We start from the raw sequence: 19,834 nt of genomic DNA, 5'->3' as shown, positions 1-19,834 counted from the left end.
ATTGGGTTTCTTTCTGATGCGGTTTTGATTAAACAATGTATTTAAATTCAGTCTTGGTGTATCTGTTTAATTATGATGTATTTTCTCATGCATGTTGTTTTTCCTTTTTTAAATTTTTAAAATAAGTGTTTTCATAAAAAAAAAAAAAAAAAAAAAAAAAAATATATATATATATATATATATATATATATATTTTTTTTTTTTTTTTTTTTATATATATATATATATATATATACTTTTTTCGCCTGAACGAACGAGACTTGAAAACGTCATTCTGACGTACAAAAATAGCCAATCAAATTGTTGCTCACGGTGACGCAAGGAGGCAGGAAGTTGTCCTGGAGATAGAGGTACGTACACTACGGTCATGAGATTTTATAAACGCACGTGCGAATGATTGTATAGATTTATGAAATATTACGCACTAAATCGTCAGTGGGTTTCCTTGTTATGCTTTCAGGAACATATATATCGTATTAATGTATTTCTATTGCGCCATTTAACACCAGGCTTTGACACCGGTAACCTTGTTTTGGTAACCTTGATTCTTTAATGATCAAGTTATGTTACATAAACACGTAGTTGGGCACTTAAACATAACGCCATTCTCATTTCATTCCTGCTGCCTTATAAAAACAACAGAAAAAAGTACCTTTGGCTTCATGAATGCACGTGTATGTATGTTATCCTTGAACTTGTCGCTGGGTAACATAGTAATGATTATAAGGCTGCATTATCAAAGCTGAATAACTTTTTGGAACTTGGACTGACCTTTTCAGGTTTCTGCAACTATGTGGCCAGTAATCTGGACTGCAGTGCGCACTTATGCGCCCTATGTGACCTTCCCAGTGGCCTTTGTGGTGGGAGCTGTTGGATACCACCTTGAGTGGTTTATTCGGGGAACTCCTAATGCCCCAGGAGAAGAGAGGGGCATTGCGGAGCAGCGGGAGGATAGGAAATTAGAGGAACTGACCGGTCAGGACAGCACACAGGTCCTCAGCCTGAAGGACAAACTGGAATTCACACCAAGGGCAGTGCTGGAAAGAAACCGACCGGAGAAGAGCTAAGTTTTATTAAATGTCCTGAAGTCCTGCAAGATTACCATATAATGATGTGAAACTTCTCAGGCTTTGCACTCATTTGTGACACTCAATGGCCCCAGGGACAGAAACTTTATCAAAAAACTTTTTTTTGTGGGATTTCATGTCCATTCCTATGCCACTTCATTCAGCCACCCTAATTACACGAAGTCTTGCTGTAATATTTACCAGGCCAGCTTGTGGAACTTGGCTGCTGAGAGAATTTTTAAAAACTTTCTTTCTTTGAGACTTCTCAATATTCATCTTTTGCCTTTAGGCATCCAGACACATGACTATATTGCACAAGTCCTAACTTGGAAAGCTTTAATGAGTTTTCCATTTGTGCTCCCTGTCATATGCTTATGAGACTGAAGCTCAAAGAAAGACCACCTTTGTTAAGTTTTGTGTCTGTGTGAATAAAAGTGCATCTATGCAAGGCAACACTTGAGTGGGACTAGAAAATGTTTGAGACGTTTGAACTTCGAGTGGCTGAAGTGATTCAGGACACTCAGAAATTCATACAAGCTCTGTCATTGTTTTCCTTTGCTAATTAGTAATAATGAACAGTGGATAGTGAGGAATGAAAGCCAAGTTCAGTGTCTTTTCGGTTCATGTAAGAGCTCTGCACACACTTTGAATATGTGGATCAGAAGGTTTAGCTTGTATTTCAAACCAAAAAAATAAATAAATAAAAACTTGAAGTAATGCATTTACATTGACTTCTGTGATTTTGTTTGTACAGCTGTATGGTCTGCTTTCTATACTACACGTTATTTTTCTTTCAGCACGCAACTTGATTAATAGAAACCAGAGAGCAAGACTTTACAAATCCCCAGAGTGAACTTAATAGAGGTCACCCTAACATTTTCCAGCATAAGTTGTGCTTCCTTGTTGCCAACAAGCTAGTGAAACTTTATGAGTGCTGATTTACATCAGCAAAGTGCATAAATACTGATACCAGGCACCATTGGCTTGTCTGCTTAAACCTGTTTTCAGTAAAAGGTTATATTTAAAGCAATATTTCAGATGAACTCAATGAATGACTTCAAATCGGCCCTAGAACATTTACATCACTTTAAACTCAATGTAAGTTTTCTTCCGTATTTAACTGATTCTGCCCATGTTATTGTGTATGCTGATTTAAGGCAAAAAAGTGTTTAGTGTCACTTTAAACAAGTGGTTTTCAACCTTTTTGACTTTTATGTCCTTCTAGTTAGCAGAGATTTTGACAAAAACATTACAAGTGTGAAAGCTAAGTGAGCAGAAATAATGATTATTTTTTCTTTGGCCAATGAAAGTAATCATTGTTATTGTTCAGGCCACATTTGAAACATCCTCTCTGAGGTTTATTATTATTATTATTATTATTATTATTATTATTATTATTATGCAGCCTTACAAGAATGTCATGCTTGCTTATAGGTCAGATGACCTGCTGTATTTGTACAAGTACTCCTATTCCTGTGTCCAGTAGTTGTGTGAGAGAGGTTGTATTGTCTGGATTGTTTTTGCCTATCCTGGTAGGAGACTGTGGGTTTTGTGCTGGAAAGGTGCTTGTATGTCCCAGAGAACAAACAGCACTATTGTTCCTGAGTGATAGGAAAAAGGAACCAAGCCTTTTGGCCTCTCTCAACCCCTCAGTCAGGATGTCTACAGCCTATATCTGCACAGTTACAGCATAACTGTTCACTATAGATTCCCATCAGTGACATAAAACAATGGAGGGACACTCAAAATTCAGTTACCACAACCGTTTCTACCGTGCCTCTTTGAATCTTTTTAGATATGAATCCATTTCTCTCACACTTTGAGGAGGGAAAATTGAGTGTCCTTCCACTTATTTGGCAAATTTCAAAAAAACTTATCCCAGGGTTATTATGTTTATTATAGTAAAAGAAAATAAGTTCAAATACTGATTACTGATATGGTGATGTAATGGGTAAAAGATGAAAATCTCATAGACTTAAAAAGAGCTGATGACATCCTGGATCTGCAGCAGGTGGGATTTTACCAAAAAACAATGTAACAATGCCCTCCGTTTTTCCATAGTAAGGCTGAACAAACCTGAACATTCAGTGCCTGGAGTGACCAATGAAAAAAACAATCCGATACAAGCCTATTTTCTCAAGGTTGTTTAAATTCAGGATCCAGTTATCCATGAATTATTTTAGTTACCTGATAGCTAGACATTTGTTCTGAAATGTGTACTTCAGTTTTAATGGTTAATGTCACATAACATAAATACTAATAAAAGAATGCCATACAGGTTTGGAACAACATGTAGATAAACATACAATATCAGAATTTTCATTTTTAATCTTTTACCTTGTCTGGAAACTTTAAAACCTTAGTGTGATTTCTTAACATTCGATGGAAGGGCAAGCACATTGATTTTCAATGCCAATGCGTTAATTAAACATTCTTGTTATTTTTTAGGCCTCTGTTTTATCTTTGTGGATTTTTTTTTACTTCTTGTTATGGCTATCATTGAGAAGACATGATTCTTATTCACTTCAGCTGACAGGAAGTGCATGTGTCCGTTTTGCACTGCATACATTGGCATATTTGCCTGATACTGCGGCCTTTAGACACCGTACAGAAAGAAGTTTGGCACTAAGGCTTAAGTCCCCATGGGAAGCAGGTCGACTGGCCACTCGAAGCCACCTCTCATCCAGAAAACACCCACACACATCCGAGCACAGCACATACTGCAGCTTCAAAGGTACGTACAGTTCATAGAGGGCTTTAAAACCTGTTTGTTTGTTTTTTCTGTCTGAGGCTGGTAAGCAGGTAAAGAGAAATGCATCAGCGTTTGGAACTATGATATCATGATCCAGGGAGCGACCCGCAAGAGTGGCAGCTCAATTTAATTGGTGTTACTCTGTACAATTCACCTAAAGACAGATGCAGGCAGTGTCCCTACTGGGTTACACAAATAGAATGACCTTTGTGACTGTACTCAGCTACGTATCATCATAATAGCTTGAACAGAGCAGGCATCCATTACTTTTTTTTTTTGTCGAATCTATGTGATTGTCTTTCTCTTTGGCAGATGAGGGGAACTTAAGAGGTCAGTCCTCACCAGCTGTTTGCTGACCCACACATCTTGTGTAGCACCTCTAAAACCTTGAATTGGCAAGAGATGACAGGCTAACCGTTCGTGTAGGCCTGCTGTGATGGAGAGAACTACACATTGGGCAAAGACTACAGGTTATGGTTGGCAACCTTACAAGCACAAGACTCATTAATCTTTTATAGACTGGAGCACAACAGCGAAGATAACACCCTCTAATAAAACACCATTTCCATTAGCCAACAAAGCATACCTTTTGAAAGGGGGGGGAAAAAAAGAGCACTGTTTTTTTTTTTTTTTTTTTATTCTCATTGTATTGTTTTGATTTGACCCTTTCCATAAGAAACTGTCCCATCAAGTACCCATCATTCCCTTTTTCCTGCTACAGATAAAATTGCTAAAAATGACTGCTGTGGAATGTGCTGTTCTCATGACCAAACAGGAAAGTAAAGAACTTGATGATATCGGAACGCTATCTACTCTGAAAACTTTAGAAATATTTCAAAATGGCCAACATTAGTATGAGACAATGAATTTTTGTCCCCATTTGTTCATATAAATATTAAGCATTTTAATATGTTTTCAGTGTTTTATGAAGTGTTTACCAGGGAACAACTGCTCACTTTGTATGTATCGCTTTAGTAGTTGCACAGTTTGTGATTATGCTTATCTAACATAATGCAGTTATATAACCCAGGCTCATTGGAGAAACATACCTGTTGGCAAAATTTCTGCAAAACAATATTTTGAGTATGATATGTCCAGCGAGTGTCGCTAAAACCCTGATTAGCTTTATCCAAAACAGATGAATATGAATCTGGCAAAATTTTATTCATAGGTTATGTTGGTTGTTGTACGTACACACATAACAGTAGTTACATATTTGGAGTTTTGCGAAAATGTAGATGCACGTTTTTCCAATCAACTTGCCCAACTGGGCAATATAGGTGCTTTCACGGCATGTTTCAATTACAACTTGTAAAAGGTGTTCACAGTCTTGTAGTACTTGTAATTACAACTTGTAAAGATGGAATTTTCTAAGAACACTGACTTGTGCCACCCGACCGCTGCAGCATATACAAACACTAAAATGGCAGCTGCTTCAGCTGTAAAATGCAGTTATTTTGTGATACTTCTGTTTAATAATTACTGACTGAGAATCTTAATAATATGAAAATAAACAAAAGACATAAAAAGTTTAAGGCATTTTAAGTACTTGTATTTTTGGATTTGTCTATCCACCTTATTTTTAATGTAAGAGTGGCGTAACCATTTTTAACTTGAATAACTTAAACGGTAATAACAACATGGTGTGAACGCAACATACTGTATATATCTAACAAAGACCTAATCATTTTCAAAAATGGAACCAGAACTCTTTTCATTAAAATAAATATTAAATGAAATTAATTCATAAATAGATTTTAAATATTGTATATACATTTGGTTGGTATAGTTTGACTTTGATTTTGGCCTTAAATACTGTACATTATGGACTACCTTATCTGTACCATATCTATCATTCATTTCAGCACTAGACTTTCACTTTGGCGTTTTTAGACATTGTGCTTGTTTCTCTTAGGCTCAGTGGTTTGAGTATTTCTTGACCTTGAGCCTCTCAAAAACGAATCACTACTTGAGAGGCTCCCGTATCTGGCCACAGATCACAAAAGGCAGTTCATCGCAAAGCACAGCCCATTTCCCTGCCTGTCTAAACAAAGGTTATGGCCCTCAAATGCACAGTAAACCACTAATGGTCATTTACGCAAGCCTTGGTTTTCATTTTGTAATCCTCATACATAATGTCTCAGTTTATCTTCAGTCCTGTGATGTTTTTTATGAAGATTGTTTTTAGTTATGGCAGATTTCACATTGTTCATGCACTTTATGTAGCTAGGGATCATGTCCTCTGTTAAAGGAGGATCTCTTTTATCCCAGTCTAACCCTGATGTAGGGTAGCCGTCATGCGCCACAGGAAGAAAGAGATGTTTTTTCCCCTCAAATGATGGTATTTGAGCTCTAGCTGATCCTTTTCTAGAAGAAGTCGCTCTAATAAGTTTATTAATCTCCTCCTCGCATTGATATCTCTTCTCTAGTCGATGGTTTACAGCTAGCTGAAGCAGATGGAGAAGCTCCACAACATTGAGGAGAACAGAGACTGCGGCAATGACCTGCGTGTATATGGTGAAGATTGTTTTTTCTGTGGGTCGTGAGACAAAACAGTCCACCGTGTGAGGACAGGGAAACCTCTCGCACTCGTACTTGGCCTTGATTACGAACCCATAAAGGATCCATAGACCCAAAATGAAGCCAATCTCTATGAGAATCTTTAGCACAAGGCTGGTCGCATAAGCACACAGCAGTTTCCCTTTGATCTTTGAAGGGACTTGAGGTTTGTGATTCTTCTCCATTTCCTTCTCGTTGCTCACTTCGTCTTCCTCCCTTATTACCTCCAGCTTAAACTCGTTGGTTTTACTATGTCTCTGTGTTCTCCCCTCCTCTTCTGGCTTACCTTCTGACCTCTTTTCATTTCTAGTCCTCAGGGCCACATAGCCAAAGTAGAAAATGGTTGGTGCTGAGACGAAGATGACTTGCAGAACGAAGAAACGGAAGTGGGAGATGGGAAAGGCCTTGTCATAACAGACGGACTCACAGCCAGGCTGTTTGGTGTTGCAGACAAAGTCAGACTGTTCGTCGTCCCATGCAGATTCGACAGCTGTGCCAAGCACAAGCATGCGGAAGAGGAAGAGCACGGTTAGCCACACTCGCCCCACGCCAGTCGAGTACTCCTGACCTTCCTCTAGCAGGTGCTCCAGAAAACCCCAGTCAGCTCTGGACATCCTCTGCACAAGCAGAAATACAGGCTTGAGAATGTGAACCATATATAGAAACACTTTCTGATTTTTCTCTAAATTATCCATATAGACCTCAGTAAACAGCATGAGTCACTCTTAAGATTACCTCAAAGAATAATGCCTCTGATTATTCAGGTTGTCCAGATTTAATAGGGAACAGACTGATTCTGTTTTCATTTCTCCTGCAATTATTGAAGCAGGTTGCATCTGGAAACATGTTTTTCTGTTTAATCATTTATAATTTTGCATGGGCAATTTGTACGTTTGTTGAAGTGAGACCATTTTATCAACAGCTGTAAAATGTACTGAAGTGATTCTGCAGGCTGTGGAGAAGTTTGGCTTGTTAACATTTGCTCATTAATTATTTAGCACTTTAAGTCAATCTGCAATCAATCATATATAAATAAATATATATATATATATATATATATATATATATATATATATACACACACACACACACACACACACACACACACACACACATTTGGGCTTGATAAAATTGTTTTATTTTTTTTAAAGAAAATGCAATTTATTACTGTGATGACAATGCTGGATATTCCAGTAATCAGTGTCACGCCGTCCTTCAGAAATAATATTAATATATGCTTATTTGCTGCTCAAGCAACATTTCTTTTTGTCGCCAGTGCTGCTTAATAGTTTTGTGGAAACTGTATTTTTAATTCTTTATTTATTTGCAGGATTACTTAAGTTCAAAAGAATTCCATTTATTAGAAATACAAATAGTTTATGTCATTATAAATGTTTTACTGTCAAGAATGATTAAAAGAATGTTTCCCAAACTTTTGAACAATACTATATTGGAATGCACAATATATAATTTAGCTCCCTTTCTGTCATTCACTACGAGTTATGTCATGGTGACATTAGTTATGACATTAGTTATGACCCTTATGTTATGTCACGACTTAACGTTTCCGTTCCCTTCATCAGGGAACAAGGGTTACGTATGTAACCGAGATGTTATTAGCCAGTATTAGTGTTTTGGTTTCTTTTTATATATTTTATCAGTTGAATATTGGATAGTTAATTGTGCAGGGTCATTTAGTCAATTTGCCATCACCTAAAACTCATTTAGTTAAGTTAATATTTCAAAACACTATGGCCGCAGCATTCCCTCTTGAAACAATTCACATTTATGTAAACATCCCATCAACACTGCTAGATGACAAACTTTTCAAATCTGTTTGCCTATTTATTTTCTACTTTGGCTGGAGGCTTGGCTTGTTTGCATTTGTTTGCATTTTTTGATGTGTTCAAAACTTCTAAAATGTTTCTAAGAAGTACTGTGTGTCATGGCTAAAGGGGTTATCTTAAATAGATTTAGCCAGAGGCACTGTCTGAAGCAGTTATGTCTTGTATAATAAAGACATATGAATTCTCAGAAAGTTTAGCTCACTGACATTTAACGCTGCCAGGAATCCGGTTATCAGTGTTCATCTTCATCAAGCAGCACTAAACAGCTTTCAGAAATGTCTCAAATTCTTAAAAAAAAGTTTCTAGTACAGTTTCAAGTTTCAGTTTCTTTCTTTCTTGAATATTATGAACACATATGTAGTCTACAGTAAGATATGAATATGTATAGTTTAAAAAACAAAACAAAAGGACAATAATACGTAATTTGGTTGTCAGTGAAATTTATCAGGACAGCGCAAGTTAAATAAGTTGTTGAATTAAAATGAAATATTACCTAACTTCGCTCTCATACCATGGTCAAGTAGACTAAACTCTAAAACACAGTTTATCAATGAGTGATCTTACCTGTCAACCCTGTTTTATGTTTATCCTCTGTTGTCTGTTTAAGGAGATTCTGCCGCTGAGTTTTCTTAGGACTTGTGGTTGAAGCACAGCTGCTTAATCAGAAAAAAAAGAAACAAGTGAGGGAAAGGGAACTTTCCCATGCCTTACAGAGGCCCTCCCACAGGAACTCAGTGCAGGAAAAGGAAAGGATGGATTCAAAAATAGACTTTCTGTGCTGAGCCTTTCAAAGGCCAATTTCGTCATGGAGAATTACAGTGTTTGAGAATGAATATTGCGGTCTGACATATTTTGAACTTCAGTTATACATATACAGTACATTTGTTTCTACATGTATGTCAAAGCTTACCCTTATGTAAAGACAAAATATTGTTTTTAGTTTGCATTTAAAATTACATATTGAGCAAAACCCTACATCATGGTTTAAAATAATAACCTATGCAGTTATGTAATTGATGTGCAACTGTATACTCAGCAGAAATGTATGAAGAAACAGATAAGTGTATTCTCTGTCTTCACCACAGGGAGGCCCTATAGACTTGCAATAAAGAGGCAAATGAATGCATAGTGGAATACACATGCTAAACATGACTAATTGTTGTTATTTAATTGTTAATCTTAGCACAAATCGATCTTTTTTTTTCTTCTTCTTCCATGTGCAGGTTAAAGAACAACATGAAATGAAATGCTGCATTAAAAGTCATAATAAACTGATGGCCAGAATAATTCAGAAGGTTCAATAGTAAGCTGGATCCACGTTTCATCCTTCCTAATACCTCAGTGCATTCGGTTATAAGAGAAGTTTATCTTTTGACTGGGGTAACTCTCATGCCCCCATGGATTTTATAATTATTATTAATTAATTAATTAATTTATTTTTTTCTCTGGGCTAAATCCTTATGTTTATAGCTCTGGGGGGTACAATCTGTTTAAAGTGGTTATTTAATTTAAAGCAAAGAGCTTGTTTTGCGCTCACTTATTCAATTTTTGGAGGAATAACATTAATAATTCACGCACATATAAAATATTCATTCTCATAATGCTATCTATCCTCTTCCTTTGTTTGCTGCATTTCGAAAATATTTTAGTAGGCTACAGTTAGCACAGGCCGTAGCAAAGAAATCTGCTCCTAAAGCCTGATGAACTCCTTTGGTAATTCCTAGATAACCCTGTGAAAAATGAGTTCATTATTTCTAATTCTTGAGTTCATTTTTATATATATCAACTAACAACCTCAGTATTTATTCCCCATGGTCGTCTTTACCTTGTACTCTGCATCGCAGAAAGCAGAAACAGTTAACAATTCCAATCAGTGCTGCACCATAAAATCTGTCAATATGGTGATAAGTTACTGACAAAAAGACTTCTGTTTAATCTGCGGCAGGTTACAGGCAAGAAAGCATTTCTAAAAGCTGGTTAAACTGACATTGAATCACCCTGATGAGCTGAGCTCTCAGTCTAGGATTGTTATTATGATCATAACTGTTTGCTCTGAGCAGTAAAAGGTGCCAGCATTTATGATACCCAACAATTAACCTGGAACACATTATTTATTACATGATTTAGTTATCCTGCATAGTATATTAGGCATTAACAGAGTCATAAAGAATACTCTAATAATGCTTAATACATTTGATTGTTAACACAAATACTATTTTATTAAATAAACTAATTGTTAACATAGAATTATGTAATCATTCACTGCCCTTTACATTAATTCCAAATTATTATAAAAATACTTCATTGATGAACTCTTTGAGTGTTGTCTATATACAATTTAATTGTAAAAGATGTTTGTTTGCTTGCTTTGTTATTGTTTTGTTTGTTGTTTGTGTGTGAGGACAGCTAGGGCCAACCTATCCCGCGGCATCAGAGAAGCTAAGAGACAGTACTCAAGGAGGATAGCCCATCAATTCAGCGACAGCAGAGACACTCGGAGCCTGTGGCAGGGGATACAGACCATTACAGACTACAAGCCCTCACCGCGGACCTGTGACAGCACCATCTCCCTGCTGAACCAGCTGATCACCTTCTTCGCTCGCTTTGAGGAACAAAACAGAACCACTGCACAGAAAACTCCAAATCCTCCCAGCGACTAGGTGATGACGCTGACCCTGGACAGCGTGAGGAGATCCCTCAGAAAGACCAACGCACGCAAAGCTCCTGACAACATTCCTGGGCTTGTACTGAGAGACTGTGCAGTGTGACTCACTGTGCAACTGGCTGTTAGACTTTCTGACTGGAAGACCTCAGGCAGTACGGGTCGGCAGAAACACATCCAGCACCATCACACTGAACACTGGGGCCCCCAAAGGATGTGTTCTGAGCTCCCTCCTCTTCACTTTGCTAACACATGACTGCGTGGTGAGCCGCCTGGCCGGGTGGTGCAGTGACAACAATCTCTCTCTGAACGTGGAGAAGATGAAGAAGATTGTTGTAGACTTCAGGAGAGTGCACACTCAACATGTTCCTCTGACCATCAACGGTGCAACTGTGGAGAGAGTGAGCAGCACAAAGTTCCTGGGTGTGCACATCACAGAGAACCTCTCCTGGACCGACAACACCGCAGCACTGGCCAAGAAATCACAGCAGCGTCTCTACTTCCTCCGCAAACTGAGAAGAGCCAGAGCCCTGGACCCCATCATGTACACCCTCTACAGAGGCACCATCGAGAGCATCCTGACTAACTGCATCACTGTGTGGTATGGCGCCTGCAGCACCCCCCCCCCCCTCCAGGACATTTACGGAACCCGTCTCAACCGCAAATGATCTCACACACCCATCACACAGCTTCTTCAGTCTGCTGCCACCAGGGAGGAGACTGTGGAGTCTCCAGGCCAGGACCAGCAGACTGAAGGACAGCTTCATTCACCAGGCTGTAAGGAAGTTGAACCCCCCCCCCCCCCCCCCCCCTCTCTTTTGCCACAGGCACCACTTAACTCTGAACCCACTCCCCTCTTTTGCCCCCATCAGCTCCCACATCCCCAGGTCCTTCCACTCCCCCCTCCCACCAACAAACTCTGACCTGCTCCAGACACTTTGTGCATGATTGGCCGGCTCACTACCTCACCTCATTCAACTACCTCTTCAGTCAGTTTAAATAAAGAACTGCTTTTTGTCACTTTAAACCAAACAATTGTCTGAATAAGCTCTTTTGCACTACAATCTTTTTATCTGCACTGTTTGTTTACTTCAGTGTTTTACACTCTTATTCTTATTTGTATAGTTGTATTTTATATTTAATCTGTATCTTTCTGTATTTTCATGTTCTACTCTTAAGTGTTATCTGTATACACCATGGGTCTGAGAGTAAAGCAATTTCAATTCTCTGTATGTATGTGCTGTACATGTGGAAGAATTGACAATAAAGCAGACTTGACTTTTTTTTGGCACAAACTTTTATTTTTGCTTTTTATGTTGTTTTGTGTTGAATTGTTTTGTTTTGAGTAAGAACTTAGAATTGTCAATGATTTGTTTATAAATTGGACTAAACAAGTTCTTAAGTTCAATGATTTAGTTGCAAAAAATATTGTCAACTCGCTTTAAGTTTATCAGTGAATTTGTTTTCCTCATATCATTTGACCTAACGGCTTATGTAGTTTACAAGTCATTCTTTTTGAAGCTTGAAAGCTCCAGTCCTCTATTGATTGTTGAAAAGAACGGCCAGTACATTATTAACATTTTCTCCTTATAAAATAAATATTCACACAGGTTTGGAACAAAATAAGGGTGAGTAAATGGTGATTTTGTTTGAACTAATACATTAACTACCCTACTAATATTGTAATCATTATATAATGCTGGAGTTAATCGATTATCTTGGAGAATCATTCGAGAGAGGTAGAGGACAGCTGTGTGGGGGCACATTCCTGGGATTCAATAGCTATCACGTGTTTCATGTCTTCTGATTCAGACTACACATGGGAGGTAGAGGCTGTGACCGCACAATAAATTCAGAGGTGACCTTTAGCTGTGATTTGACACAAGCCTCAGTGGAAATTTGATTTTGGTTTTGTTATGTCCTGCAATTGCCAGGACACACTGTGTAATGGAGACGTTTTGATGTGCCTTGAGCATGACAAGGCCATGTGATCTCTTGAGTAAATATTAGTGTCCCTACTGCCTGTCCCAGTGTGTGCAATACATGAATGCATGAAACAAACATGTAGGCATGATATGAAAATATAACCGTTTATGAATCATGAAATAGCTTTGAGCTTACCAGTGCCATATGAGCCTGACTGTGATTTAGAAACAATCTCTAAATTGCGCTGATTGATGAAACATGCATTTTGAAAGTGTGTTGTGCCGCGTGTAAAATTGAAGGCTCTTTATGCTATTACAGCACCAGACATAATCAGTCATTACTCAACCATTCAATAATACATGTGGCTTCTCCTGTAATTATGGACCTGCTCTCTCCTCTCTTGATCATACTTAACTAAGAACCCGTGTCTAAAGGAGAAATTAAAGTCAATATCGCACAATACGTTTCTAAATGATCATTTACTTCAATGTACTAAAATTACCCTCCACCAGATGTGTTTCCCCATCACAAATCATCAGTTTCATCAAAGTTTATATCACTGTCAAATACAATTATAGTGCATAGTGGCGGGGGACTGTCTCTCAGGTGCTTACTTGAATCTGTACAGAAAGAATGATGCAAAAATGTTACCATAATTTTGAGGCTGCATTGCTTCCAGCACTGTTATATATATAACACTGTTATTATATATAGCACTGCACACACACACACACACACACACACACACACACACACACACACACACACACATATATATATATATATATATATATATATATATATATATATATATATATATATATATATATATATATATATATATATATATATATATATATATATATATATATATATATATATATAAGTATCTATCAGAGTAGAATTTGGCTGATACAGTGACATTACAACTTTGAGATGTTGTACAAAGTCATGATATAAAATCATTATTCATATGCTATATATATATATATATATATATATATATATATATATATATATATATATATATATATATATATATATATATATATATGTGTGTGTATATATATATATATATATATATATATATATAAAAGGAAGTAAATATTTTTATATTATTTTCATTTGTTAAAAAACAATTGTTTTTCATTTTAAAATCCTGTTTCCACAAAACATTAAGCAACTGTTTTCAATATTGATGATAATAAGAAAAGATTCTCGAGCAGCAAATCAACATATCAGAATGATTTCTGAAGGATCATGGATTATTTCACATGTATAGAAAGAGAGAGAGAGAAAGAGAGAGATACTGACCAATTAGTGTTTCAAAACCATGCCACCCAAATATTTTAACTAATAATTTTTCTGTATGCAAATGTTACAGTGACGTCACTGTTGGCTGTTAGATTTGTGAAGTTTTATCAGTGTACGTCAGTGGGACTTGCTCTTTAATTAGGGTGCTTAAGCTGAACTGAGATCTGCTGCAGCACAGTTGCTTTGTAATCATTCTTCCAGTCGCTGGCCAAGGTGCTGAACATAATTAAATCTTTGCATGCAGCAGAAGCGGGACTTCACACATATAGTATCCTCCTTTGAGTCTTTATGTATTTGTTCCCATGAAAATGTAGCAGTTTAGTACTCTAGACTTTGATTTGGAAAGGCATGCATGTTTTTTATGCAGTTTTTGAAGAAGTCATATTCCCACCGGCTGGCTTACTAATGTGTGTGCAAAGTCTGCAAAGTTACGCTGCATTCATTTGCACAGAGTCTGAGTTGACACCAGAGGCTGTGAAAATAACACTCATGCCTGCCAAAACAGTGACTGAGCCAGATAAAAAAGAAACCCCAAAAGCGTTTGGAATATTAAATGGATGGTGACAGTGTGTTACTGACACTATGGAACCACAATGCTGAAAGCATTCAATTAAGTCCAGTGATTACTTTTATGTGTTTTAATGAATGACTAGGATGAGGATATAATAATAATAATAATAATAATAATAATAATAATAATACTTTTAAGTGTTGACTTTAAAGGAACTGTTCACCCCAAAATTAAAATTAGCTGAAAATGTACTTATCCTCAGGTCATCCAAGATGTAGATAAGATTGTTTCTTCTGGACTGAAGTCTTGCAGATTACTTGCAAATTATTGTGATGTTTTCATCAGTTGTTTAGACTTTCATTATGACGGCACCCATTCACTGCAGATTATCCATTGGTGGGCAAGTAATATAAAATTTCACCAAATCTGTTCAGACAAACAAACAAGCTCATCCATATCTTAGGTGGCCTGAGGGTGAGTACATTTTTGGCACATTTTTTTTATTAACTCTTGTTTTAAAACACGTGCTATATATGAAGAGTTTGGTTTCAAAACGCAATAAATCCATTTTGATTAATTTGAGTAAAAATGTGTTTTCTTTACCAAGAAAGTGGCAAGATGAAAACCAGTATTTTCTGTTTCAAACTTTCACATATAGCATCTTAAGGTTATAATAACATACACAAAAATTAAATCTAGGTTTTGATTTTATTATAGATTTATTATAAAAAATAAAAAGAAATATTCCCCTAAAATGCAATAAATCCATGATTTTTTTTTTCTTTCTCAAAATGCAATAAATCCATTCAATCAATATGAAAGTTATTTTTCATATTGAAACTGATGAAAATACACAACATAGTAATTTGATCCACATATATCAGCCTCTGACCTTGGTCAATACTAATTATATTATATCATAATCAATACTTATATACAGGCACTGGACTAAAAATACATCAATCAGTAATGCTATGAATTAATTACAGCAATAAAAGATTATTTTTTTTTTTTTTAAATGACGTTTATCGCATTTTGGAACCAAACTCTTCATACAAACAGCACCCAGCATGCACTTTGGTATTACTGCTTTACTGTCACTTTAAGCTACTTGTTTTGTAATATAGTCAGGTGGTTTTGTATTCTGAGCGTTGACGTATCTGCCTTGTTAACAACCAGAAATAACAAGGCTCATAATAGCGCTACAATTATCTTGGCTATTTATTAATGACAGAAAAATTACCCAGCCTTAGTGATCCAACAGGAAATTCCGCAGTAGTGCATTGTTGTATTGTATGAAACAACTGTTAAATCCTCGTATCGATAATTACTTTATTAGGCATCTTTTACTTTTCCCTGTAGATTATTTTAATAAGTCACAATGACGTAGCCTAACAAAAAATTAGGCAGATATTACAGAAGCTTTATCCGTCTGCCACACCAGTGTACTTTTCAGAAATGTAGCATCCATTCTAGTTAAGTAATTTCTGCTTAATGTCAATTTGACCCTGAAGTAGGCTACACGGTACTGGGGGGAAACAACTAGCTCCTTTGTTTCAAAGCCCTGTAGATTCGTTGCTCCATGGATCCCGCATAAATTCAACTTGGCATTGCACGCGCTGATTTTATCTTTAATTTAAAAACTCTTAAACCACTGTGAAATACCAGCATATTCATTCATTAAGAAGCATATTCGTTCTTTGGATGTATTTGCATGTCATCTCCTGTGTGCTCGCATCTCTCTGCCCCTCCTCCCAGTGAGGTGCTGCGGGGAGATCCGCGGACCAATGGAAACGCGAGGCTGGGACAGAGGGAATCCTGAGCGCTGCTGTCAGGATCTCAAACAGCGGCGAGTAACGGACCGTCCGCACGCGCACCGAACCCTCGGCCTGGAGGAATATTGAATATTATCAGTACGGGAATGCGAGTCTGACCTGCTTACTTAAACGCAAGGTAAGCAGAATGCGGATGCGTCTTTAATGCTTAGCGTGAATTGCGTGGTTTTACTGGGGTTTTTGAGTCCTATAAGTTAAAAGCTGGCTATAATATGCAAATATTCATTGGAAGCTGTCACAGTGCACATGGATTTACCTTTCAAGATGATCTAGCCACATTATAAGCATGCTTTTGATGTTAGGGGTATGGTTTATCCCTCAAAGGGTGTGTTACCCATGCTGGAAGCACACCCTGATGGGCATTTACTGCATGACAAGATAGCCTGTCCCTGTTTTAATTTTTTAAGATGACTAGTGGGTCATCTTAAGCACCTGTACTAAATGAACCCATCAGCATGGCTTCATTCCACAAGACCTTTGCGGCTGTGATAACTTAACAGCACTTGGAAGTTTTGTCACGGTGCACTGGAACCGTTACAAATTTGAGGGCTGATCAGGGACCCCTGATCCTTGGAGCAACTTAAGTTAAATTAATATTTGACTGCTGATTGTGAAAGCATGTCCTGGACAGGGATGCGCTAAGTGGAATCACACTCACTGTCTCACTGTCTGTCAAAGCATATCATATGTAAAGGCTTTTGAGCATAGGTTAGAGGTTCTGAGATAAAAATTAATATGTATAATGTGACCTGGATGAAATCATGTGATTCTGTGAGAAGGGATTGATTAAGATTGGTCTCCTTGCCCAGTTTGTTGCACGAAAGCTATGGGCCGTGTAAATGGAGATTTAATGAACTCATTTTTTAATATAGGATCTGAAAAAGGTTTGGGATGTGTTCTCTGGGTCTTCAAGGCAAATTTTCACTAAGCAATTAGTATTTAAATATGAATTCTTCTCAGTGTGACTCATCTGAACAGCTATTGTCAGCCTATTTTTCATATCACTGGTGCATATAATTTAATTCAAGAGAAGTGGGTCAAAATATGATAAACGTGTCATGAGATCATGATCTGTTGTTTAATGTCTCGATGGTACTGGTTTGCCAGTGTGCTGTGTAGTTTCTGTAGCTCGAGCAGAGGCAAACTGAATAAGTAGGTTAACTAACTGCTCATTGACTCAATTATATTTTGCCCTTATTTAGAAAAATGACACGTGAACTGCTAAGTTTAATTCATTTCACTCTGCTGGCATAGAGGCTTTTGCTTGGGGGGGCATACACCTAATTGTTGGAAGAGAAAAAAGGGATCAGAGCTAATTATGCCAAGATCAATGCTTTGGTTATTTATATCCTCCAAATCCGTTTAATTCTTTTCATTGTCAAAAAGAGAATAATAATAATATATTAAAAGAGCCTGAGATAATGGAAGCGTATTCATGAATACACGATTATGTGTTTTATCTAATGTGATTTTTTTCAGCATCACTGATGTTATGTTGGAATCCTTTATTTTTCAAGTTACTTGCTAATTAAAGTTCATTGTATTTTAGCCACATGAGAGCAAAGGGGATTCATTTAGGTTTGAGACTGGTGCGGAGCAAGCAAATGCCTTTGCCGTTGACTTTTCCTCCCTCAGCACTTGACCATTGCCTTTACACTACTGCCCTGCCTACTTATAAAGTAAGCCTAAAGGAGTTACACTGCAGGCTATTTGACTGTCCATTTTTATTTGGACCACAACAGTACCTCATTCTCTCAAGGCACAGAACAGTTCCTTCAGCATTTTCGCACATATTCATGTAGCCTTTATGCCGTAGGCTATGCGTCAGTTTTCATTTATACTTCTGCATCGTTGTCCACGTCGCCATGCAGTACACATGCAGACCGCCAGTCTGCCATGTCCCCGGGCATTGCTTGTGTAACCCGCAGACCATGGCAAAAGTGTGGCAAATAAAAGTGGTAAATAAATATCAAATCATTAGTTAAAACTACAAACATTAGACAACAATGGAACAGGACTCAGAGAGTTGTTATCCCCTCTGAGATTCCTCCTCTAGCTCCTGATTCCTCTTGATTTAACTCAAGCACAACGCCAGAGCACTATCCAGACACACTGATTATGAAGATTATCTGCTATGAGGCTATGGGTTTATCATTGGGCCTCATTTACGAGCAGAATGAACTATTCAGAGGTGGCTCTAAAGTAAATTTTTGGATTGTTGAAAGTGACCGTATTCTTAAAATGCATTTAAATTGCATTTTGGTTATCAATACAGGAGTTTACAGGTATCTGAGTGCTTTATGAGCCAGTCCTGAATATACAAGGAAACGTATACGTCCAGAGCATTTTCTTTGGTTCATACAATTAGGTTCAGTAAAGAATGCTCTACTTCTCAAAAACAATTTATAGCTCTATGTTTTTTTAAAACTATTATACGGTTCTTTGGAGATAAAGTTTTAAGTTATTTATATCAGCATGTTGGTTTCTGTGTTATTTAAAGCATCAGATGGTTCTCAAAAGTAGGGGTTTTAAAACTTTTACTGCTAAGGATTTTGAAGAGACCCACTGACTAAAATTTAAAGATTATGTTTATATTGTCAAGTATATAGATTTCTTTTCATATCATATAATATATGATCACATTATATCAAATAATATCATCATATTCATAATTTAATTTAATTTATTAGCTTTTGTGTGGCTCTACATCAAAGCCAAATACAATTATTGAATATTATCTGGAATTCTTTTGATTAATTTAACTAATTTTCACAGCTAAGTTTTAAAGGGGTAGTTCAGCCAAAAATGAAAATTATGTCATTAATGACTCACCCTCATGTCGTTCCAAACCCTCTGATGTTACATGGACTACTCTGATGATGTTTTTCTTACCTTTCTGGACATGGACAGTATACCGTACAAACATTTTCAATGGAGGGACTGAGAGCTCTCGGACTAAATCTAAAATACCTTAAACTGTGTTCCGAAGATGAATGAAGGTCTCACGGGTTTGGAACGACATGAGGGTGAGTCATTAATGACATAATTTTCATTTTTGGATGAACTAACCCTTTAATGTTAAGTATTTTGAAGTGATATAATGAATATTATATTATATTATATTATATTATATTATATTATATTATATTATATTATATTATATTATATTATATTATATTATATTATATTATATTATATTCAAATATTTTGTAGAAATTAATTAATTATTTACGTAGAACCCAACAACTAAAAAAAAAAGAAGTATATTATATTCATCAAGTTTGAAAATGGAGCATTCAAAGTCCTTTAAAGAACTGTGATGTCAGACTGAAAAACAGTTTTGGATTTGTCATTGCCTTTA

General features: G+C 36.7%; 2 protein-coding genes across 3 annotated transcripts; one reads left to right on the top strand and one right to left on the bottom strand.

Moving 5' to 3' along the window:
* The first annotated feature begins 225 nt into the window (after window positions 1-225).
* Window positions 226-1,792, top strand: LOC132104722 (small integral membrane protein 12). The gene is made up of 2 exons (XM_059510278.1): window positions 226-350; window positions 780-1,792. Exon 2 carries the CDS (start codon window positions 792-794, stop codon window positions 1,065-1,067), a length of 276 nt encoding a protein of 91 aa, XP_059366261.1. The 5' UTR covers window positions 226-350; window positions 780-791; the 3' UTR covers window positions 1,068-1,792.
* A 3,408-nt stretch (window positions 1,793-5,200) lies between these two features.
* On the bottom strand, window positions 5,201-8,916 carry LOC132104304 (gap junction alpha-6 protein-like). 2 transcript variants are annotated; one of them, XM_059509680.1, is made up of 3 exons: window positions 8,790-8,892; window positions 7,114-7,214; window positions 5,201-6,995 (listed from the first exon to the last, which is right to left on the bottom strand). In XM_059509680.1, exon 3 carries the CDS (start codon window positions 6,990-6,992, stop codon window positions 5,946-5,948), a length of 1,047 nt encoding a protein of 348 aa, XP_059365663.1. In that variant the 5' UTR covers window positions 6,993-6,995; window positions 7,114-7,214; window positions 8,790-8,892; the 3' UTR covers window positions 5,201-5,945. The 2 variants fall into 2 exon arrangements, with proteins under 2 accessions (XP_059365663.1, XP_059365662.1); XM_059509679.1 differs by lacking the exon at window positions 7,114-7,214 and having other exon boundaries at window positions 8,790-8,916.
* Between the last annotated feature and the right edge of the window lie 10,918 nt (window positions 8,917-19,834).

Source organism: Carassius carassius, chromosome 25 (genome assembly GCF_963082965.1).
Source record: "Carassius carassius chromosome 25, fCarCar2.1, whole genome shotgun sequence".
NCBI lineage: Eukaryota > Metazoa > Chordata > Actinopteri > Cypriniformes > Cyprinidae > Carassius > Carassius carassius.
This window is presented reverse-complemented; position numbering and strand designations above follow the sequence as displayed.